The 24,399-nt window shown below is 32.2% G+C and overlaps 4 protein-coding genes across 9 annotated transcripts; 2 read left to right on the top strand and 2 right to left on the bottom strand.

The window, feature by feature from the left end:
• Positions 1-5,679: 5,679 nt before the first annotated feature.
• Positions 5,680-8,273, top strand: LOC103483306 (F-box protein PP2-A13). Its single transcript, XM_008439871.3, has 3 exons — positions 5,680-6,424; positions 6,539-6,657; positions 7,423-8,273. Exons 1-3 carry the CDS (start codon positions 6,116-6,118, stop codon positions 7,841-7,843), a joined length of 849 nt encoding a protein of 282 aa, XP_008438093.1. The 5' UTR covers positions 5,680-6,115; the 3' UTR covers positions 7,844-8,273.
• Positions 8,274-9,336: 1,063 nt separating this feature from the next.
• LOC103483307 (F-box protein At4g00755) lies at positions 9,337-12,962 on the top strand. The gene is made up of 6 exons (XM_008439873.3): positions 9,337-9,566; positions 10,125-10,298; positions 10,550-10,969; positions 11,088-11,260; positions 11,707-11,825; positions 12,515-12,962. The coding sequence occupies exons 2-6, from the start codon at positions 10,172-10,174 to the stop codon at positions 12,780-12,782; spliced, it is 1,107 nt and encodes a 368-aa protein (XP_008438095.1). The 5' UTR covers positions 9,337-9,566; positions 10,125-10,171; the 3' UTR covers positions 12,783-12,962.
• A 1,079-nt stretch (positions 12,963-14,041) lies between these two features.
• Positions 14,042-17,800, bottom strand: LOC103483308 (peroxisomal membrane protein 11D). 3 transcript variants are annotated; one of them, XM_017043551.2, is made up of 9 exons: positions 17,594-17,737; positions 16,501-16,781; positions 15,892-16,100; positions 15,565-15,639; positions 15,409-15,483; positions 15,244-15,324; positions 15,086-15,160; positions 14,808-14,981; positions 14,042-14,215 (listed from the first exon to the last, which is right to left on the bottom strand). In XM_017043551.2, the coding sequence occupies exons 3-9, from the start codon at positions 16,081-16,083 to the stop codon at positions 14,180-14,182; spliced, it is 708 nt and encodes a 235-aa protein (XP_016899040.1). In that variant the 5' UTR covers positions 16,084-16,100; positions 16,501-16,781; positions 17,594-17,737; the 3' UTR covers positions 14,042-14,179. The 3 variants fall into 3 exon arrangements, with proteins under 3 accessions (XP_016899040.1, XP_050941862.1, XP_008438098.1); XM_051085905.1 differs by having other exon boundaries at positions 16,337-16,781; XM_008439876.3 differs by lacking the exon at positions 16,501-16,781 and having other exon boundaries at positions 17,594-17,800.
• A 713-nt stretch (positions 17,801-18,513) lies between these two features.
• LOC103483309 (vacuolar protein 8-like) lies at positions 18,514-22,551 on the bottom strand. 4 transcript variants are annotated; one of them, XM_008439881.3, is made up of 3 exons: positions 22,348-22,551; positions 21,349-21,454; positions 18,514-20,523 (listed from the first exon to the last, which is right to left on the bottom strand). In XM_008439881.3, exon 3 carries the CDS (start codon positions 20,480-20,482, stop codon positions 18,803-18,805), a length of 1,680 nt encoding a protein of 559 aa, XP_008438103.1. In that variant the 5' UTR covers positions 20,483-20,523; positions 21,349-21,454; positions 22,348-22,551; the 3' UTR covers positions 18,514-18,802. The 4 variants fall into 4 exon arrangements, with proteins under 4 accessions (XP_008438103.1, XP_008438099.1, XP_050941860.1 ...); XM_008439877.3 differs by having other exon boundaries at positions 21,615-22,551; XM_051085903.1 differs by having other exon boundaries at positions 18,514-20,518; positions 22,348-22,550.
• Between the last annotated feature and the right edge of the window lie 1,848 nt (positions 22,552-24,399).

Genomic DNA, 24,399 nt, shown 5'->3' on the forward strand with positions numbered 1-24,399 from the left:
GCTTATAAATTATAAATACTGCAAAGAAAAAACACACATTAAATTGTTTATTGACGAGAGGTCTACACGTGACTATTAAGAGGTTTATATATTGTTAAAATATCGTTTATATATCAAAGATAAAGAGAAGATTAAATCCGACATTATGTTTTAGTCGAACTCCTGATTTCTTATTTATCGTTAATCCAACCTATAATGTATAAGGTTATATATTTTGATCTTTTGGTGGATGAGAGTATATTTTAAATAACTCGGATAAATTATGTTGCGTTGGGTTGGTCTTAAACATTGAGTAATTTGCTTGGCTGTATTGGTTTTTTATTTTTATTTTTATGTTTTGTGCACCCAAAGCATCCCATCTGTCTAATTGTACTTATGCCAAAATTACACTCCTTCCTAATTATTAATCTCTAATTAATTCATTCTTCATTTTTCATGAAAGTTCTTTTTTTTTTTGTATTAATTTTGATAATTAATAAGAGAATTTACCATGAATGGTTGAAAGATGAAATTATTCGTAAATATATATATATATATATATATATATATATATATAAACTTAAATGACGTAAAATGGATGGATTTTATTTTAGTTTATAAATATTTTGATATTTTGTTATTTTTGAAAATAATCATAAAATTAAAAAATAATCCATTCAAAAAAAGAAAAATAAATTGTATTGTCTAATGTATTATCCACTTCGACACACACATATATATATATATTCAAACGGGAGAAAATAAAAAGTATATTTCGAATTAGGTTTTTTTTTATTTATCAAATTTATGAACTACAAATGAGAGTTTTTTTTTTTAATGATATAAAGTAAGATATTCAAACCTTCAAAAATCCAATTGAAGTTATAATGACTTAACCAATTAAATTACGTTCAAATTAGTACATATAAAGTGAAAAAAGTTTCGCATACCGTACGATCAAATCAAAAAAATTCACTTAATCTATCGAATAAAATTATGAACATAAATATAACACAACTAACACATCAATCTCTCAAACTTGTAACAATAAAATATAGAAATCGAACCATTGTAAAAATAGACAAAAGAAAAATAACTTTTTTATAAATAAATACAAAAATTGTTTAAACGTAGAGATTAAAACAGGACCCCAAGATAAGAATTTTAAAAAACTTGAAGAACAAATTAGTGCAAAAAGGATAATAAAAACTACCATATAAAAGGGGTTGTAGTAATAAAAATAATTTTCCAAAAAGGTGTGCACTAAAATTTAAGTAGATTTCTTATTTATATAAATGCAATTATTATTATTATTATTATTATTATTATTATTATGTCATATTATATTTAATCTACACACCTCTTGGCCCACGCGACTCCTCGGGGCGTGAGTTGTAAACGCCGATTAGAGCGTTCCGTACGGCGCCCACGTGGCCTGCCTCAACCTCTCCACCTTACTCCTAACTATAAACCAACTAATCACATTCCTTTTTGACTTTTTATTTCTTTTTAACTTTTACCTCTATATATATATAATTATATAATTATAATTTTAGTTTGAGTTTTTAAATAATGTTTATTTTTTTTGGTCGAGTTTTAAAAAATAAGTGTGTTTGATTAGTAAATTTTCTTAATACAACTACAAAATTTTTTTAAAGAATAATTGTCGTGAATAGCATAAAAATAAAATTATTTATAAAATATAGTAAAAAATAAATTACTTTTTCGAACTTTTATACTTATTTTAAGAATCCGAGAATTAAATATGTACGTTTTTAAAATCAATGCATATAATTTATTTCGAAAAATAGTAGATTGAATATACATATTATTCTAAAATCAGCAACTAAAAAAACAGTATTCATAAAATATACCAACGTTATGATTAGAAAACCCCTTAATATTGAAAATAAACATACTTTGATATCAATGTTGAGTATGAATATGTTAATGATCAATCTTTTTATGAATCCTACATGCGCGATGAACTTTTGAATTTGATCCAACTATACACTAATATCTCACACTTGAAATATAATCAACCAATCAATGCAAACATCATTTGTTGCATCAATTTTCCCCTACAACTTTTTTGTCGAAACCTTGAGATGACAACTAATTTCGAAACATCAAAAATATAAATATTACTATAGTTGAATTAGACCACACTTAGAGGAAAATAAATAATTAAATATCATAAGAACAAGATAGTCATAAAAACCAAAAAGTACATAATTGGAGTGGATATTACTTATTTTCATAAACGATTATTCAAAAAACGCTTAACCACTGTTGACTACGGTACTAGTCATGTATTACAAACCATACAATAAATTAATGACAATATTTTATCAACGAGGATGTGGAGAGGGACAAAACTATGCATTTTGATTAGGTGTTAGGATAAAACCATATATTTTAACATTTTGAGAAGAATACAACCTAAGAGAGACAGTTGTCTCTCATTCTTCAACCCCTAAATATACAATAATATAAACAAAAACTAAAATTTATTGAAAATACATCGTTTTCAAATATAATAATCGTTGATAGATTTTAATAGACACTGGTAGACTATTATAATTTATATATTATGAAATTTTGTTATATTTATAAATATTTGAATCATTCTTATTCGATACAATAATTTTCTAAATAATATATATATATATAAGTGAAGAGATAATGTGATATGCTTTTCTTTGATTTGGAGTTATAGGTGAGTTGTGGGTCAATACTTTTTTGGATTTTTTTTTCCTTCATGGTGGGACCAAAAAAGGGCTTAGTAGGGAAGGTGTGGCTAAGGACTTTACTTTTGCCATTTTACTTGCCAAAGCAATTTGGTATCATTTTTTGGTTTTTCATTAATTATTTTATATAGATTTTATTCTTTCTTAATTATTTTTATTTATTCTTCCTTTTAAAGTTACCTTCATCTTAACGAGATCGAACCGATATATTCGTATCTCTAATTCATCTATTAAGTTCGTACGTTAAGAAATGAAATTTACGATTTAAATGGATTTTGTAATTATATTTTGATGTCTTTATAAATACTATATAAATCTCTTCAATTTACTTCACTATAACTTTAAAGTATAGTGGAGGTTTAACATGCGACGTCTACAAATGTTCAATACTATAACAGGAGTAAATTGCAAGTGACGTCCTATACTTTTTGAATGTGTTGCACACACGTGTATATTTGCTTTTTAACTCGACAAAAAGAAAGAAAAAAGAAACGTCATATTGTAATAATTTAAATATTTGTAATGTATTGATAAATATTCAGACAACTTTTTATAAATGATCATCAATGAATTTACTTTAATTGTTCATTGTGTAAAACCAACATTTGAAGAAGTCTACGTATTATTTGATGATTAATGCATTTATGAATTTTAAAGGTAATTATTTCTATCAACTCTATAAATTTCATGAAATATCATTATATTCGTCAAATAAACTATTATAAATCGATACAATTACGTAAGTTGAAAATTTAAATCGATATTAACCATTAAAATAAACAAATAACTAAAAATACTCTCTTTCATTGTCCAAACAAAGACTGCAATGCCCATAGATGGGCCTGATCCATTGGACTTGTTTTCATGGCCCATTACACATTATCCTAATGGGCCCATGTAGCTAATGGCTATAACCACTCCCTTTCCCTTTTTAGTGCAAAACAATCTAATTTAGCTTAAATAACAAATAATTTATACAAAAATATTTTAAAAATAATAAAAAATAAAAAATAAACTATTTACACTCCAAAACTTACAAACAAAACACATATATTAATAAAATCCCAGAGAACAAAATTCCTAAAACAAAAAAAAAAAAAAAAAAAGGAATCCTCATTTGAAAGAATATAGTTTCCTACAAGTTGTCTTATTAGCTAACAAAAGATTGAATTAAACAAAAAGGGTTTGCCCCTCTCTCCCTCTCTCTCTCTCTCTCTCTCTCTCTCTCTCTCTCAGCAAGCAAATGATTAAAACATTATAGATTATGATCCTACGTGGATCTGACTCAGCACTTGACCCATCAACCACATATTTACACTTAAATTTATATTACGTTATTATTATATTTTGTTTCCTCTCTATAAAGTTCACAGTCCATTTGTTTAAACATTTCCATTACTTTAATTAAATTTAAGTTCAATAATGGATTAGTTTTTTTATTCATAAAATTTAAACTTTATGAATATGCATTAGCTGTTAAATTAAATTTTAAACCAAAGTATCAATTTGTGGTTGTGGAACTTTTCAACTTAAACTAATTGCACTTTTTATTTCATTGCCACGTCACACACATTGTCATTATCATTATTGTTTTGTTCTTTTTTATTGTTACCGTTAACTTTATCGTATAAAATGGGACGTGGTATGGAATGATGAGAATTATGATGAAATTTAATACGAGAAAATTTGACGATTTAGATCATTCTTATCTCATATTTTTAAGTTGTTTCGAACTATTATAAATTTCTGTAATTATTATATATATGTTTTTAGTATGAATTAAATCGCTCGTTTTAAACAAATGAACATTTTTTTTTTCATAAAATTCTTGGACTAGGTTATTATTATTATTATTGTTATTTTATTATAGTTTAACTTTTATAATTTCTTTAAAAGATATCGATAAAGATAATATTAAAAACAATAAAATAAAGAAAGAAAATTCTCAAAATAAAATATTACTATCTCCCATTTATTTGGAAAATTACCTAGTAGCATTTTTGTGGGTTAGATGACCACTAAACTGTCTTAAAGACACACATCGTTGGATGATTAAAGAAGTGATGTATGACTATGGATAATACACGTATTAATGAAAATTTATATATTAATAATATATATAATAGTTTTGTATTTATAGTTTATAAAATTTTGACATATTTTCATGACATTTCAACTAACTCTAGATAATTAGATGTTAGCCCTAAATCATTTAATATCATTTGACACAAAAAAAAAAAAAAAAAAATATATATATATATATATATAAATAATACAAAAAAGCAAATTAAATAATATTGTCTCCCTGTATTTATTTCATTACACACCCACACGATTTTTGTTTTTGTTTTCTTTTTTCGCAATTCAAACTATAATCTCTCTGTTGTTTTTTTTTTTTAATTTTATTTTTATGCATAGTCTCTTAGTAAAAAATTGTTAGGGCAATGTAGTGACTCTTAAAATTAATCAAAGTTTTAGAAAATTTATAAAAACATTTACGAATACAGTATATTTTTAAAACGTGTTTATGTTAACCTACAATACGATCAAGATAGATTACTGTATATGTCTTAAAACAAATAGTAGTATATCTTAGTCATAGATTTTTACTATATTTATATATATATTTCTTAATACTGCACTAAGAAGTAATTATAATACTAGCAATATTAGAAATAATAATAAAGCATATAACAATATATATATATATAAAAACAAATATCCCAAAGTCTAGAAGCAATAAACGTTTATATATATATAAAATTGACCCATATTCATTATATGATCGATCGAGGTATGTTGTTCTTTAACTACATTTCGCTTCTATTTTCTTCGTGGCGATGGAAAATGAATCGTACTGTACTCCATGCACCCTCGGCTCGCTAGTCGATGATACCTCCGTTCATCATGTCAGTTTAATCTTTAACAAAGAGAGGATTTTTTTTTTTTTTTTTTTTTTTTTTTTTTGATTTTTTAGAGAGAGGGAGAAGGAATTCTATCTCTCTCTCTAAAGCTATTTTACTTTATTTTGTTTATGGGTTTATAAAAATATCAGGGGGTGGTCTTTACTTTTTCTCTCCCTTTTTTCTTTCCGTTTCTTCCAAAATTTTGGGTCATGTAGTTTTCTTGGGGGTTGAAAGTTGGGATTATCTCGAAAATTCGATTTGGGTGTTTGGGGTTCTCGAATTTTGATTCTGGGTAATTTCAAATAAATGAATTTGGATTTGGTTTTGGGGTGGGGTGTTGTCCTCTTCGCGTTCCTCCCCTTGAATCTTGTGGTTAAGATCTTCCGATTCAGGTTCAAATTTAAGTTTTAAGGTTGAATTGGAGTACTGGGTTGTGTGGATTCTTCTTTTGGATTTGAGGGTTTAAGTGGGTTCAGTCTGATGGGTGCTAATTTATCGGATACTAGTGGAAGAATGTCTGGGCTTGAAGCTATGCCGGAGAATTGTGTGGCTCTGGTTTTGATGCATATGGACCCGCCGGAGATTTGTAAATTGGCCGGAGTTAATCGGCTGTTTCGCGATGCTGCGTCGGCGGATTTCATCTGGGAATCTAAATTGCCTTCTAATTATCTGTTTCTGATGGACAAAGTATTTGAGTTTGATGAGAAAGAGAGAGCTATGGTGAATTTGAGGAAGAAAGATGTTTATGCTAGGCTTTGTAGAAGAAACCCCTTAAATGGCGTCTCAAAGGTTTCTCTCTGTTCTTTGTTTGTTTTTTTTATAAAAAAAATGTAATTTGGATTTAAGATATGAATTGATCTAGGAGTTTCCTGAATTGGGTTTTTCTTTTCTCAATTGGTGAAGGAGTTTTGGTTGGACAAGAAAACTGGAGGGTTATCAATGGCGATTTCATGGAAAGCCTTGACAATTACTGGAATTGATGATAGGAGATACTGGAATCATATTTTCACGGAGGAATCCAGGTGAGAAAATTTTATAAGCTCTGAGGAATTTTGATTTTGCAATGTTATTGAACATTCTAACATTGTTTATCATTGGGAATTCGATAATTTTGGTTAACTTTCAACTCTAAGTATGATTTAGGACGGTTTTTAAGCGTTTAGAAAGTGATTCGAAACAAGCCCGGTGAGAGAGTTCATTGTCTATCCATATTGGAGGATGCGAAAGACAGAACTGAGCTTTGAGATCGTTTTTTCTTGTTTGTACTCATTTCTAAGACAACTGTTTTGCTTTGCTTAATGTGTTTTCGCAATGACCTGTGTTTCTTAGAACAGCCGAAGTTCGACTTTCAAAAAACTCGAGCTTGTGAACAATGAGTTCAAGTGTAGCTGTGGTGAGGAAACGATCAAGTAACCTCGACCTTCAGATTCACACGCAGTAAATTCAAAAACCTTTATGAGTTATCCGATCACATAGCTCTATAGAGTTTTCGAAAGCTATTGTTGCCCTCAAAAGTATTAAAACATTGATAGAAATATCTGTATCAAGCTATCGCTGAACATAGTGGAGATTGAATTGATCTTTGATATGTTGATACTTTATACATCAGAGTTCTCAATAATCTCTTGATTTGGAAAGCAATATTTGAGCAAAAAAGAGCGTGTTATTGTTCTTGTATCAGATTCATATTCGAATATCTGCTAAAATAAATTGCCTTTTAGTCTTTGAAATTATTGGAAATAATTACCGAATGAAGTGATGAAATTGTTTTCCATTCTCGAATCCAGATTTCAGACTATAGCTTATCTTTATCAAACGTGGTGGTTGGAGGTGAATGGGGAGCTGAAGTTCCAATTTCCTGAAGGAAGATATTCGGTGTTCTTTAGGCTCCATCTTGGCAAACCATCGAAGAGACTCGGTCGTCGAGTCTGCAACACGGAACAAGTCCATGGCTGGGACATAAAGCCAGTAAGGTTTCAATTGAAGACTTCCGATAATCAGCACATTGAATCTAAGTGTTTCTTGGGGAGTCCTGGGAATTGGGTAAACTACTATGTGGGAGATTTCACCATTGGAAGTAGTGGGAGCAACAGTTTGATGAAGCTCAAATTCTCATTGACTCAGATCGATTGCACTCACACTAAAGGAGGGCTATGCCTAGACTCCGTGCTCATTCAACCTTTTCCTCTAGCAAATGAGGCAAAGTAGAGATTTTGTAGTTAAATGAACAGGTAAAATATTGAAATTATCTGTTGCTCATTTTCTGAGTGTGGCATGCCCCAACTTTTAGACAACGTGGTTTGTCCGAAAGAGCGGCGTCTCTTACGTTTTATTGTTTGGATCGGAAGTCTGATGGGGTTTGAGATGAGGACTCCGAGTATGCTCGATGAATTGGGAGATTGACCACTCACTTGTTGGAGCAATGTTTAGTTTTTTCCATTTTCAGACATGTTTTGTTTGAAAGTTTTGGTGTCATTATATGTTTTGGAACCTCCAAATGAACAGAATAGGGAATAAAATGTCAAATGTGTAAAGGAAAAGAAAAGGAAAATCATGCTGAAAATTCCATTAGCTGCAATGTTTACTTTCAAATTATTGGGATTTTGAGGATATTTTGTAGTCTTTCCCCTTTTGTGTATTCCTTTTTCCCACCCAACTTTGTGTATATTCTTTTTTTTTTTTTTGATGTTTTAATGAGATTTTTTTTTTGAGATTGTGTTAATGAAACGTTACTTTGAATAATATGTATTGATATTCTATTACAAAGGTAAGAAAAAGAAAGAAGGAATATTGATTCACTTGTTATGAATCAGTTATTGGGTTTGATGTGATTTTTGAGAACACAATTGAGACAGACATGAATCTGCAGCAGAAGCTTTTGTGATGAAAAAGTGAACTATCTAAAAGAATAAATTGCATAGAATTCCATAGTTATTCAAATCACAGGTTCAAAGTCAAACTTTGACACATGTTATCGATCAAGATGTAAGATATTTAAGATGAGTTTCTTAGTTAAATTTGATGATTCAATCTTAGGATACATTACATTTGTTCTTAGTTTTTTTTAATCTCTCTTCATCAAATCCTAAGTCGAGGTATATAATCTTATAGAAAGATGTGGCATCTATATTCCATTCCACTTCTTAGTTAGTTCAAAATACGTAAGATATATGAAAATTTGAATATTTGACTTTTTTTTTCCAATTATTGTAGGTGTAAAAATTGAACTATCGTTCTTTTAAATGATAATTGATATTTTATCTATTGAGCTATATTAAGTTAAAACTCCAACTTAACTCACCGATGTAGATTAAGTATTTGAGAAGTATTATTTTGCAATTTTGTAAAATTGAATAAAACTCGATGGATGTTGTTTTTATTAGCGACCAAGAAGTCCATTGTTTAAAAGTATACTTCCTTTTTAAGTTTAATCAGAAAAAGACGAAGGATTGAACTTTTAACTTCGATTATAAGAATCGAATTATTATCATTCAAACAACAATCAAGATTTTATCAAGTGAACTATGGTTAAATTATATTGAAATCTTCGGACTTAGTTCAACAAACGGAAAAAAAAAATCCAATCTTTAATTTAGAAAGATGAGAGCAGATGGCAATTATGATGAGTTTGGGTGGAAGAATGTTAATAGCATATAAAAATTGTATTATATTAGTAAGGAAATTTAAAAGGTAATTAATAATGTGGGTAAGGTAAGGTCGGTGATGGAAATGCAAAAATATTAAGCATTTTTAATTACAAAACAAAAACTTGCTATCGCTGTCCTTCGAACTGCTTCCCAATTTTACTCTATCTTTCTCTCTTCGTTTTCATAATCATCTATTTGAAGCTTATCTTTCTCTCTACCAAATCTCTGTCCCTCTGATTCTCCAACAAGCTTTTCTTAGGGGACACTTTCGGTTTTTGATGGAAGTAAGCAGTCTAAAATCCCTGACTTTGTTCTAATTTTTACTTTTCATTCTTCTTATCGCCACTCATTAGCTTCTCCTTTTAATTTCTTGAAAAGGGTATTTGTTAGTGATTTCATTTGGGAGTCTTTGTTGAGAAAAAATGAGAAATTTTGAGTGATTCCCTCTCTTTTTTGGTTTTGTATGTTTTCCCCATTTTTTTGAATCTTCCGAGGTGTTCTTTCGTTGTTTGCATTCTTGTGAATTGGGGTTTTTGAATGGATTATGGTCCATGGTTCTTTAATGGGGTTTAATTTTCTCCTTTCGTTGTTCATCTTTGAGGAAGTTTTGGTTTTGCATTGCGATTTAAGTTTTTCGTTTCGAGGGGTTAATACCAGTGCCATAATTATATGTTTCATTGTTTTTTATATTGAAAATTTTGTATGCTTCTTTTCATATTTGACGATTGTTCATTGGAATTGTGTTCGAGCCCTTTTGGTTCGTGGGTTACGAGAATTTTGAATTTGTATCAGTATGTGATTGGGAAATTATAATTTATGATTTCCCTCCCTTCTCAATTCAGGTCTAAATTTTGGAAGCTGCTGGATTTTCTTATGGTAAGTAGCCAGAATGGAAGTCCGTTTGGATTTCTTGGATTTGCTTCAACCCGACATGTCGAGAAAGATTTTAATGTGCTTGGATGATATTTCTGATATTGTTCGTGCGAGTGCCGTCTCACGATGTTGGCAACATTTGGGTGAGTACATGAGTTAGAAGTCCATCTCAACTTCCAGTTTGATTGTAACGTATTCAAGATATGATTTAGTTCAGATATGTGGAGTGATCAAGGAAAAGTAAAAAATAACGAGAAGTTTGAGTGATGGAAATAACCCAATAGAAATTCGATTTGTGATGAAGGTTTGATACAGAACGATGCAAAGAAGAAAGAGACAGAGTTAACCTTATACCTTCATTCTATTGACAGGCTTTGCATTTTACTTTATGCAGTGATAGAAAACGGTCTTTCGAAGCAGCTCTGCTTTAGATCATTCCCTCATTTGTCTCGAGTAGCTTCGATTGTTGAAGTGAACAATTCGGAAGTGAATGGGAACAAAGAAGTAGCATGTAGTAGTTCAAGAGATTCCAAATCTGCGCAGAGGGATCACAGAGTTTATGCTTATCTTGCACATGCATCTGCATCATTTCTTATGAGACATTGCATTTCCGAGGCAATTATTGCTTCAAGCACCGATAATGATCCTGAGGAAAGCATCAATAACACCTTGGACGCAAGAGATCTTGTTGCAAGGAGGGCTTCATATTGGTCAAGTAAAGGACAGTTTAAACCTGATGTACCCGAGACGCTGATATACAAATTGGTCTCCAATTTATGTGTTGTATATGAAGTTAACATACGACCTTTCCAAGGTATTTCTTTGTATACTTTCCTTTTTTTTTTTTTTTTAATTTGATTTCAAACTTCAAATACGGTCTTTTCACCTTCTTCATCGTTTGCTTATTTGATGAAGTCTGTTTTTGCGTCCAGCATTTTTTCAGACAGGTTTACCCATATACTCTGCAAAGGCTGTGCGTTTTCGGTTTGGTCACTTAAAACACGTCATGGATCTTAGGAGTGATTTGGTTGGGGAGTCACACTGTGGATCTGCAAAAGAAACATTTATATGGACATATACTTCTCCAGAATTCCCGATGGCTCAGGTACGTCTTAAATCTATCCCTTGCTAATGCATCCTGTGTGCTCTTATTGTCAAATTCCATTTCCTTTTGCCTGTCATTCTGCTATTGGAGACGTTTTTAAAATTTTAGATTACAGTAATGTATGCAACATAATATGCTGTCCATGAACCTTATCTAATTAGTTATTTCAATTTACAATGAAAGTGTGGTTTTTTACAATGCAAGCATCTGACATGAGAATTTGAGATCTTCTATCAGTTTCCAGCTTTCATTAGCTGTAGGATTTTTTGGAGCTCTGATTTGTACATATTACAAGAATGGTATTTTATTTGATTCACTTGAACATGGTTAAAATCCATGAAATTTAGATATAATGTAATAGTTTCGTATTTTGTATGGCTATTTCATTCCTTGTGTTATTATTTGGAACAATCCTGTAATTGACTGGTCAAGTTACATCTTAACAGGAGAATTACTTGCAGAGGTTCAAACTTCCTGAACCCGTTCTTTGCATTGGAGGTATTTTGCAAGTTGAGCTACTTGGCAGGGTACAAAGACAAGAAACTGATGCTTTGTTCTACATATGGTATGTATGTTCGGTAGTATATATACTTTTTCTCTTCTGTCTGTTTGCATAACGTTCTGCAAATACGCATTGTTTTCTTTAGATCTGGCAAAGTACGTCTACCATCCAATTTTGTTGGAAGTTTTTAGTTCTCTTTCCCTCCAGACTTTCCAAAGAGCCATTCAATTTGTTTGCACAATTCCATAGGAACTTTTCCTTTTAGCATGAGGAGGCAAACCAAGAAATATTAGTTGTCCTATGGATTTCGTTTCGTTCAACTTTTCTCAATGCTTATACCAGCATAATATTTCTACCATAATTTTGGTTGATTGATGCAAATTCCTTATGCGACAAGCTATTAAGTTCTATATAGGTTGGCTATTCCTGTATGGATCTGCTTCGTGTCATTAATTTGTTAGTAACCTTACTGTTATTTGGTCTTTTACGTTTGTTAAAGACGAACATGAATATCTGTAAAACGAGACATATCCGTCAGGATAGCCAATGATAAAGATCACGACAAATGCCCAACTACAATATGGAAGCTGTAGTTTCTTTACATGAGATGACAATGGTGAGGATGTGGAGCAATATCCAACTCACCATGCTATCTGATAACTTTTCTGTATTGCAGTATTATTAAGGTATAGTTTGTTGCATCTTGCACTAATGATGGATTGACATCCTAACAAATCATGTTTCCCCTGCAGTGTTTCTCATGTTCAAGTTATCGGGCGGCCATTGTCGCCTGCATTTGATGTTGAAATCCTTGAACCCTCATGGGATTTTATATTAAAATGTAACCATCAAGCAAAGACTTCTAACCAATTAAGCATGCTTGAGAATGAGCCACGCACAATCCTTCCCACGTATTTGGGGAGGCGTGTAATTGAATTGCGACAGATTGTGAATATGCTTCGAGGTAACGTAGTTCAAGGTGAGGATTATGCATGGGCTGAGGATGAAGATGACAGATGAAGATGACAGAAGAAGAGAGAGAGAAAGATTGTTGTTTGTAATTTCTCTTACATTTTGCCTTAAAACTGAATCCCAACCATCTATCTAGAATTGTGACAAATAATCTGTGCATACTATATTTTGCTCGTTTGTGTATATGAATGTGAAAAGCACAGCTCTTCTTTTTGTTGCTTCATAAAATTGGAGTTCAGTAAATATCATCAGCAGTGTTACTCCTACACTAAAAAGCATACAATATTTTGCTTTTTTACATTTGGATTTATTGTTACTCTCTTGGGTTCTGAATCCTCAGAAGAGTTTTTGAAGTAATGAATGGGAACTTTGGGTTTAAAGAACTATTGTATTTGATGGGTTGGTGGCCTACGTCGTAGTAGAGTTTAGAAAATTTATCTAATATGAAAATAAAGCTTCTAAAACCTACTCTATATTTGTTATGTACGGATTATATTATTTCTATTCTTAATATTTTTTTTCCTTTTAAGAAAGAATATAAACTAATTGTTTTTCATTTTTGAAATCTGATTATTAGTTCAAATGTTATGTAAAAAGTATTGGTGGGCAGTGACAATGATGTTTGGAATAGATAATTAGTCCAGGGACTGAGATAATTATAATAAGAAAATATCATTATATATTTTAATAGTTTGAATCTATATTTATAAATAATTTAAATCTTTAATGTAAATTAAGTTCTATAAATAATTTAAATTTTTAATAATAATTAAAAAAAGTTTAAAAGATGTAAATTAAGTTTTTGAATTAATCGCGTAAGATTTGAACCTAGGTGAGAAGGGGGCTAACAGTTAGAGTTATCACTAAACTAATGATAACTATTAATAATTAAGTAGCTTTTTTTATACATATTATGTAAAGACAATAAAGTTGAGAGGGTTTCGAGTCCTCGGACTTATGCTAAATTCGTCGGTGAGGTGAGTTAAATGATCCATTAAGAAAAGATTTTAAAAGTTACAGGTTTATTAAACATTTTTCAAAGTCCAAGGAATCAGTTGGAAACAAAAGTCAAAGTTAAGATATCCATTTGACAGTAACTCAAAAGCTTATGAAGTAAACTTGTGGTTTTCTATTCCAAGAATAATAAAAATAATAGTAACTATTCACATCTTCTGTCCTCATCTTCACTACATGCAAACATTATAACTTAACAATGCCAACGTGAATTTCATTTAGACATCTACTAGAGCATGTATGTAATAAATACACAACCAATTCCCTAAAGTGCATTATAGCAAAGAAAGAACTATATAAATATATATATATATATCATTCACCATAAAGTCAGTCAATGCAGCAAGGGTATTACAGTAAACATCTGTATTTTTTTTTTTTACATGTTAAAATAATTATTTAAATGAGATTCATACAAAGAGTCTCTTTCTTTAGGAGGCCTTGGACTTTGGTGCAGATGGAAGCAACTGCAGTTTACAAACATAAGATGTAATCACTACAACAATCTAAGCATTCACATTCAAAGATACAATATAATATCACAGATATTTTTTGTTTAAATCTCATTTTAGTTTAGTCTTGAAAGTTCAAGTCTAAACTTTCAAAATATCTGTTTTGGACATTTCTTTGATTTTGACGATGACCTTCAAAATATCTACTTTAGTGACTTAAAAAAAATCATCAAACAAAAAGTTTAGAGATGGAAAATGACGTTTTAAGAGTTTGGTGTTCAAAATAGAAAAAACTTAAAAAGTTTAGAGATTAAAATAGATGGTGTGAAAGTTTATGGACCAAAATCTCGAGTTTTCAAATTCATTTTATTTTTATCCTTAGAAGTTTCAAATATTTAAAATCCATTTTAGTTTTTTATCACTAAAAATGTTACAGCATTTATAAGCAGCAATCTTCAAAGATCTAGAATATTAGTACTGTTTGTTTCCCATGTTTTTGCACAGATTGTTCTTAGTGTATATACAGCTGCAGTTAATTCATGGAAGCGTTGAAAAAAGACGCTCATGCCATGCTGAAAAGGGATGTTGATGAAGAATCAGTGAGTACCTGATAACATGATATCAAAGAGGTGACAAATCCAAATGCTCCAGTAACGCGAGGAGTTACTTTCTTAGGTGCCAACTGAAGCAGTCCAATTGCAACAACAACATCCATGGCGGCTTTAATCAGTGCAAGGGACCGTTCATTTGATTGTTTGACCTTTGCGCAGTATTTCTCATCCTAGATTCATTTGATCCACCAAAAATACAGTACAATAAAAATGTGTTCAAGAAGGAAACAGCAAAATATTTAGTTCATTGTTCAGAGAGGTAAGCAAAACATACTTCATATTTATTCCTGTTCTTAAGATCCTTCTCCAGCTTTTTTCTTGCTGAGGAAAGCCTCCCAAGCTCTCCAAGCTAATACATGGACAGACAAGGGAAATCAGTTGCATCATGTGGAAGAGAGAGTTCAATTCATGTAGAGATGGGAAAACACTGACCTCAACCAATGTGGAACAAATTGATGAACCCATCCAACAAAACAGTGATATCCTGCCAATCAGCTCTGCACGTTCTTTGTTCTATCAAAAAGTGTAATGTCAGTGCTGATGATAGCCATAAAGTTATCACCAATCACAGATAATAGACTGGAATTTGAGTGGTACCTTATAGATGCCCGTCCTACTGAGCCAAACAATTTGATCGAGGAATAGAAAAGTTGATAACAAAGCATTCTTGGACTGTCAGAAGCCTCAAGTTAGGAGAGGAAGTGAATAAGAATGCTTAAATTTAAGTATCTTATAAAAGTTTTTAATGCCTACCTTCCCTAAAAGAACAAGGGGCAGAGGTGTTCCTTGGGGAGTAGGGCTGATTAGTCCATGAAGATCATTGACAAACTGCATATGAACATCCAAAATAAATAAAAATGAGTTTTCTTATCTACATGATCAAGAATGGAAAACTAGGTCTAATGCTTTGGAATGGCAGCACACATCATTTTCTTTATTGCAGCCATTAGTTTGATGAAAGCACTTAAATCTATTCAAGGAGTAATCGAAAGGATGCTACCTAAAATATGCAACAGAAGCTACAGAACAGCAATAGAACAAGCCAAATTCTTCAGTAGTATAAATATGACAAAAGCTAACCTTGAAAAGACGAAAGACTTTACGTGCTAAGGCAGTGGATCTATCAACATTCTGTGCTGTTCCAGGTTCTCCATTGCTCAAGAATTTTGAACCATACTGTATAGCTCTGCATATCTTGTCTCTGGCTTCAGCCTTATTCAGATACAAAACAACGAGCGCAAGTTCTGCTCTGGTTACGTCCAATGTGCTCATCTCTTAAACTTATGCACCTTCAAAGTAAAGAAATACAGATGTTAAATTCAGGTGGCAATTGAAGAAAGAAAAAACTAAGAGCAAGCTATAGCATTCTAACAACTGATGTTTGACTTGTAAACTTCATAAGGTACAGAGGCTGATTCATAACAAATCTAAAGCTGGAGTGAGCAGGGTGGGAAGTAATGTACACATCATTTGAATATGGAGGTGACCCTATAGAATTAAGTCTCAAAAGGAACTTGAGGTTCACCTAGAAAGGCCTTAATAGGGTCTGAAAAATGTAAGCTGGGAGACTATGCCATCGATCTTATCTTGGGTGATATTTAGGACCGAATTGCAATTCTACAAACCATTGTGCTTTCGGGTAGGATTGATTGTGGCTAGTGTATATTAGTTAGTGTTAGAGTTCTAGACCTCCGTGTTCAAGTCCCTTCACCAATTTTCAAGATCTCAAAAGGTGCTTGAGCTCGTGCATAAAGTAACATTTGAACAGGATTAGACGTGTTCCCAGAGTTGGTCTCAGATGAGCTTCAAGATTGGTGATGCTTTTCTCCAAACAATTAGACCTTTTGGAAGGTTTAATTTGTCTCGCCAATAGTTGAAAGTGATCGTTTGCTTTTTTTTTCTTTTTTCCCCTTAAGCCTGGGAGTTCAAAGGCTAATGAAACATTCTCACTGCCAGTTTGCCGCTCTTTACTAAAATAAAAAAAAGATTAAAAGTGTTATATATTTCCAGGGGAGTTATCCTATATCATATATTGAACATTGTATGCTACAAAATTTGTTCCAATGATTTTGGAAGGTTTGGAAAATGTCGCCACACTGCAGCTTACAATTTTACACCGCCGAATCTAGAAGTGAGAAACTGTAAAATTACTTCATATCTATATAGGATAGTTATAAGGAACATACTAATTTTTGAATTCACATCCATGTTCGACAACCATAGTAAGGTGGTCTCATTGAATAATTCTTTAATCGAGGAACAAAACGGGGAAAAGGGAAAGAAAATACAAGAGGAATTGGGCATGGCAGCAGTCCACTTCTCTTCAACAAGCAAAGAATTGAAACAAAAAATGTAAGCTCGTGTACTGTGAGGGTGGTTTTAGCATCCATAAACCTCTCTTTCCTGCTTAATCAGAACCAAATTATGTGAAAAAAGCCACAACCATCCATCACTATCTTCTCCTCAAACTCATAAGAAACCAAGAAATCTAATCATCCAACAACAATCGGACAGCATCTTGGCTAAGACAACAACAACAACAACAACACAAAAACTAAGGAACTAAATACCCACTAAGGAAACTCTCCCTCAATGAAGAAAAACACCCACAAGAACATGAAAAAATAAAAAAATAAAAAAGAAACAGAACAACCAAAATGATTAAATTCATAGAAAAAGGAAAAACCCATCTGGGTCTTCAATAAATGAACAGAAAATCACAGAAATGGGACTCTAAATCACACAACACTAGAAAGAAAAAGGTAAGAATAAGAAATTTTACAATAACTGGGAAGTCTGCTTCGTTTTTGTGTGCTCCGTAGTGCTAAAAGCTGGGATTTAAGGCTCTCAGCAACAGCAGCAGCTTCCATATGCCAAGTTTCCGCTAATGGAAGATGATGATAAGGGCGTGTTTGGTCCTCTTCCTTCCCAGACAAACGAACAAAAATATCTCAACCCTTTTTGCCGCTATCCACATAACTGCCATGTCATCTCAAAATTTTGAAAAACAAAATATTATTTAACAATGTCAAAAATAAATTTTAATATCCATACTACTTATTAATTGATTGTTAAGTCGACAATTATTTGAAAATATGGTGAGTACAATTTTTTTTTTTTTATATACTGTCACAATGTAGTCTTTTTTATTTTCCAATCATAATGTGGTTGTCTTGATTCAAATATCCCCTACGCTCGTTGATTATTAATAGAAAGTATTTCTATCAAAAGTTTATGAGAATTGTTAAAGAAATTTTAACTATTCATTATACAAAATTTTTCCTACAATGCTAAAGAGTAGAAGAATCAAACCTTTGTAAACTTGAGATCAATGGTACATTTGTGCGAATATCTTAGTAATATAAGATATCACTTAAACAGTTTAAAATAAAGTAGAAAACTGGAGAAAGTTCCAAATTTTCAATATTAAAATAAAAATTACTGCTGCTCACCTCATTGTTCCACTGCATAATAATAATAATGATAGTTTGTTATTATGTGTATTATAGTAAATTTGTTTAAAAAAATTGAGATGTTAGCAAAAGTTTGGAACATATGCTGCAGGTGGAGCAGGTGAAATTCTGCAGAAACCTTGTGAAAAAAAACCTTTTTTCAGCCACCAAATTTGATCCCACAGACAATTTGTCTTTTCTCACCTTGAAAAAACAAAATAAACTCTTTAAACATCCATAACTTGTCAGCTTCTTTAGAAAGAGCATTTCTAATATAATTTATTGGATTGAAATATAAATACAGATAGAATTCCAGAGTTTTGTTCTTGAATTCATCACAAAATGTACCAACAGAGTAAAAAGAAAGATAGAGAGAGGGTTCTTGAAGCTAATTGTTTCAGTCAGATCCTCACAAACAAGGGAAACCGGTTTGCTCTTTTCGGTCGTACTCGAATATATACAATCCGCAACGATTTGATCGACAAAAATAACTTGAGCATTTGATCACGAGCATTCAACGTAATGCTTCCGGTTTTCGTTTATTTCCTGCTGAAAATACTCAAGTTCCCTCTTTCCAATCTCTCTAATAGCTTCTTAGCACTAGGAACCTCCATTTCTACAAGTTTCTTGAGATACCCAATGGCTCCATGTGAAATCATCAGCTTCTTGCATTTCTTGCTCAAAGCAAGATTCACAAGACAGGCAACTGCATATTTTTTTGCTGTGTTATGAGGACTAGAGTCTAACAACATCACAAGATTTGGGACACTGTTCTCATCCTTCTTCACTTCATTGATATTTTGGGACAGTGTCATCAAGCTTGCGATTGCTTGCGCTGCCACTTCTCGGACACTGTTCGACTTCGCCTCGAGCATCTTAACTAGCGGAGGGATGAACCCCGCTTCCCCAATTATCTTTTTCATCTCTGGTGAGCTGCTAATCACACAGATTGCTGATGCTGCTGCTTGCTGAGCACCCACCAATCCTCCTCTAAGCACATGCAGTAGACATGGAAGAACGCCAACAGATGTTATAACTTCGATCGGAACTAAGCTAAGTAGATTCCTCAGTGCCCCAATAGCGGATTCTTGGGCGGGTGTGCCATCAATGTAAGCTAATAGACTTCGTATGCCACCTTGTGAAATCACAGAGTTCCTTAAATTTTCACTGCCTGCAGTGAGATTTTGCAAGCACTCGGCTGCGTAAGCTTTTGATTCCAAGAGAATTCCGCACCCAAGGAGATTTATCATTACTGGAATGATTCCTTCTTCGGCTAGAGATTGCCTAACCTCGGGAATAGTTGACATGTTTTTCAAAGTGCATGCAGCTGCCGCCTGCACCACGGAATTGCTTGTTCGGCAGATGTCGAGTAGTGGCTGAGCTCCTCCATGGCCAACAATTTCACGGGCAGTTTCAGCTGATATTGATAGCATTTGGAGGGAAATTGCAGCCTTTTCTTTACAAAGAGCACTGCCAGACTCAACAAGCCGTATGAGAGGTGGCAGAACACCTTCCGAAATCAGCCATTTTTCACAATTCCGTGATTCCACAATCGAGCAAATTGCCATTGCTGCTTTCTCGCGAATGAATGGAGATGTTGCAGCAAGCAATTGGATTAAAGCAGAAATGTTATTACGTCCTAAGACGGCCAGGACAGTATTTTCTTCCTCTTTCATGACCTCGACGAGGCTATCAAGAGCTCTGTGTTTGGCTTCCAAGTGTCCAATCTGAAGCCGCGCAAGCAATTCCCTCACGTTTTTATGGTCGTTAGACTCAGGTTGGGTCGAAGTACCAGTTACAGATACGGGCAAAGTAGCTTCGCTCAGCACTCCTGTCTTGATCAAATGACCACAGTCTCGCAAATTTAAATCCAACTTCCCAGATAAAGAGTCAAGATTATTCTGCATTCTAAGCTTCCCCTCGTATTTTTCCTGGACACAGATCTCGGCCAATTCAGTCACTTCTTCCAACGTTTTCGAGACAGCCTGTAATTGCTCCTTACAGAGAGCATTCTTGGAGAAAAAGGGGTGGCTAGACAAATCCGATAAACGAGATGGGATCTGCTCCATCTTGATAATAATCGTCTTCCACCTACCAGGAAACACTTTGACCTCCCTAGCCTTTAGTAGTGCAAGTGGAACCAGCTCTTGCGCATATGACAACCAATCTTCAGTCGACTGACGGTCTCCAGGACGTCCCTTCATACTATCTTCCACCATGACTCTCCAATTGGAAATGATTCGAGTAGTAGAGTGCTAAACTATCAGGAAAAGTTCAGACAAATCAGTCCAGTTAAGCAATGACCCAAAGGACGAAAAGGCAAAACACTACGATGTTCGCATCGAAAGGCATTGGAACAGTTACAATACAAGCACAAAACCTGTAGTTGAGGTTTAAATAAATGCCAATAAGAAAATTCAAATAGGCACATATTAAGAACTTCGAGAATCTTGTATGATCAAAGAAAACGCAAAACTATGTTGGAAACAATGAACAGACAAGCAAAAAACACAAAACTATAGTAATGCATAGCTGCCACATGGGTAATCTAATCTTCTATCTATCCATAAAAAAGTTTTACTAGAAATAAAGATGGTAGGTGAATGAAAGGGAAAGCAAATTGGCTAACCAGAGCCGTCCAATAAAGAAGTCAGCATTTAAGACACAACCCTTAAACATTAGAAAAACAAAGGACTTGAATAAGCAGATTAGAGAAACAACAACAGGACCGTTCAGGTTGTCTAGATCTGAGGCACAGCTTCATTTTTCGACGAGAAAGATGTCCTGTTTGGCAAGTTATTTTTTGCAACTTGGTCCCCATCCATAGTTAATGCCTCAAATTACATAGAAAGAAAGAAATGAGTTGGAGGAGTCTACCTTAGCTGTATTTCCATTTTTCTTTCCCCTTTTATATCATATGGAGCTAATTTTGGCTTGAAAGAGAGACTTCACTTAGAAGATAAGACAATGTTTGGGCTTTTTACTTTCTTTAATGAAAAAATTTGTAGGAATCTTGAGTTGTTGTGGATGAAAAAAAGTTGTTTTTTTTTTCTTTTTTTTCAAATGGACCCAGCTAGAAGTATACCTTGAACTGATCTGATTTGCTTTAGAAATAGAAGATTTCCAGCATGATTAACAAAACAGCCACCAAATGCTTTCTACTGCCTTGAGCTTTTCAGATTCTCCTTTACCTGTAAAGAACACAATGAAGCCCATCGATACCAGATAAACAAACATCCAGCCACAGAAGCAAAAGCTTAGTCATACACAATAGAAAACATCAAAAAGGGATGAGATCCCAATTCTTTACTAAGTGAAAAGCAAGCACAAAGGGGAATTTTAAGAGCAAACCTTCAAGACTCAGAAACTATACACTTTTTCTTCAAGAAAAGAAATCAAGTCAAGCTTGATCTTCACACCCCCCAACCCACCCCAACTCGAACTTTTCTTTCTCAAATCAAAGAGTGAAAAATGAGATAAACCAGACCAGACCCAGAATTATTCCTCTGTTTGTAGTGACCTAGAAATGGTTTGAACATCAGTGATTGAGAGAAATGGCTTGATCTTTAAAACCTATTGCTAAAGGGAACTTACCCAAAAAAAAAAAAATCTCACAGAATCAAGAGAACCCAGAAGCAAAATCGGTTTATAATTGGTTCTCGCTCTCAACCAAAGAGTGAGAAATGAGCCAAACCAAACCAGACCCAGAATTTTTCCTCTGTTTGGAGTGACCTGGAAATGGTGTGAACATCAGTGCTTCAGAGAAAGGGCTTGATCTTGAAGACCCATTGCTCTAATTTGAAAAAGGGAACTGACCCACTAAGCAATTTGACAGAATCAAGAAAACCCAGAAGCCAAATTGGTTATTAATTTGGGGAAATGGGAAGAAAACGGTCGAAAAATCATTAGTCCAGAAGAAGACGAAGCTATGAACAGCAAAAAAAGGGAAAGGACACACTAACAGAGGATCGAGAAACCGAAGTTTGAAAAAAAAATGGAAGAAGTACCAGAGCTTTTTTTTAACAGAAATAGACACCTAAAAGGACAATCGCATTCAAAAATCAAATTTCTTCGAAGCTCTCACAAGTTATAGCAAAAAAATTTCTCTCTCTGGTAGGAGAAAAAATGTCAGCCCCCACTGTCGCGTCGCCTGAGATTCTGTCTGATAAACAAATAATTTACAATGGGATTGTTGGGAAGAAGAGGCCAAGATGGATGTTTGAGTGAACAAGAGCATTAAGTAAATTTTCTCCTTTTTTTTTTCTTTGGATATTTTTGTCCTCTTTTATTCTAAGGCTGCAGATGAAATAAAATAACACACACAAGTTTTGTATTAATTTCAATTTTCTTCTGTTCAAAATTATTAACTTTATTGTTTGGCATATGTTCAAATATTCTATTCTTATTTATTTAAACTTTAATCACAAGTTGGCAAGTCAAATCTTCGATTATTCCCAACAAGTCAACTTGTATATAGTGTAAACCATCGACCAAACGTTTTTATGTTTCGAATCTTTAGTTCTGTAAATTGTTGAATTAAAAAAAAAAACATAGCTTTATAAGTTTTTAAATTCATTACGGTGCATGAACAGATCAAACCACCATGGAACTAACTATGAACAGTTTAGTAAATAGTTCAAATTGATATCAGTTGTCGAATAATACAGGTCGTTTTGTTGGTTTTTGTCAGTTTAATACTACGGTTTTTTCTTTTTTTTTTTAATTCTCGATTTGAACTTTTTTCAAACTAATATCGAGTAAGTTCTTCCTCTTCTTCGACGTACATCCATCGGTTTTGTCGATCTATATCTATCTATTCAAAAAATTATTGATATTTGTCGTTTTTCGATGCATTTCGTTACTATATACATAATACCTCTTTTAAATTTAAATTTGGGATGAATTGAAATTTGGAGAATTAAGGGGTGAAAAAAGAGAAAGGAAATTGATTCGTGTTTTTTAAATTCTTTTATTTTAAATCAAATCCCTTTTTATATTCAAATCTTCTTTAATTTTGAATAAAGTATTTATTTCCCTCAAATTCAAATCTTTTTAAATTTTGATTTAACTATTTTCTAAAATCAAAGAAAAAGTAACATGCTACAAATTCTAAATTCAAATAATTTTTTTTTTCACTTTTCTTTCCTTTTAAATAAAAGTTGAATTTTTAAAATGAGATATCCTTTAAAATTACAATATTAAAATGAATAAAAGGAAAAAGAATTGGTGATTGTCGATTAAAATGACGAAAAGGACATAGTGGAAATTAAATTAAACTTCAAATATCAAAAGTGTATTTTTCTTTCCTAATAAAGTTTATAACAGTTTGATCTTTGTAGTTCACAAACACATATAGTTTGTATAAAAAACTTCAATACATCTTTTTAACTATTTTTACCGTAAAGTCTAAATTTCTCGCGTACAAACATTTTAAAACTGTTAACATTATGTAAACTTAAAAGAATAAAATTAAATCAACTACATTCAGGAACGTAACTATTCTAAAAGGAAACCAAAAGGTCCGATGACAATATATATTAATAGATATTTAATATATTTCTATGACATGTTTTAGTGTATTTAACGCTAACATAATTGAATTTACTTATTTACTCATATTTTCTTACAATCATAATTTAACTAAAATTTAGGGTTTTTTCTTTTTCTCTTTCAATAAACCGAGATGTGGATTACTGAACTATTATTCTTTAGAGTAATAATTGGCGTTTTATCTAACCAACCCGTCATGCTTAACTTATGGTGTTTTTTGCTAGTGATTTTATAAGGTAAGAGCATGTTTAATAGTCATTATTGATATTATACAATATAGTTGTGTTGAATAAATAGTATTGACCTATTGATTAAGTTAAAATTAATATAGAAAAAACATTGATGTTTATTTTATCACTCTTATTATAATACATATGGAGCATGTGAGAGGGAAAACATGATTACTGCTTCATAATGTTTAACATTGACTTCTAAATTTTGATTACAAATATTTCAACTTTTTTTACTTAAAAAAATAAACTATAAGTTTAGTCCTTGTAGTCTTTTAATTAAATAAAAATCATGAATTTTCAATCACGTGACTAATAGATTCATATATTTTCACTTATGTTTAATAATTTTTTAT

Source organism: Cucumis melo, chromosome 6, assembly GCF_025177605.1.
Source record: "Cucumis melo cultivar AY chromosome 6, USDA_Cmelo_AY_1.0, whole genome shotgun sequence".
NCBI classification, from domain to species: Eukaryota; Viridiplantae; Streptophyta; class Magnoliopsida; order Cucurbitales; family Cucurbitaceae; genus Cucumis; species Cucumis melo.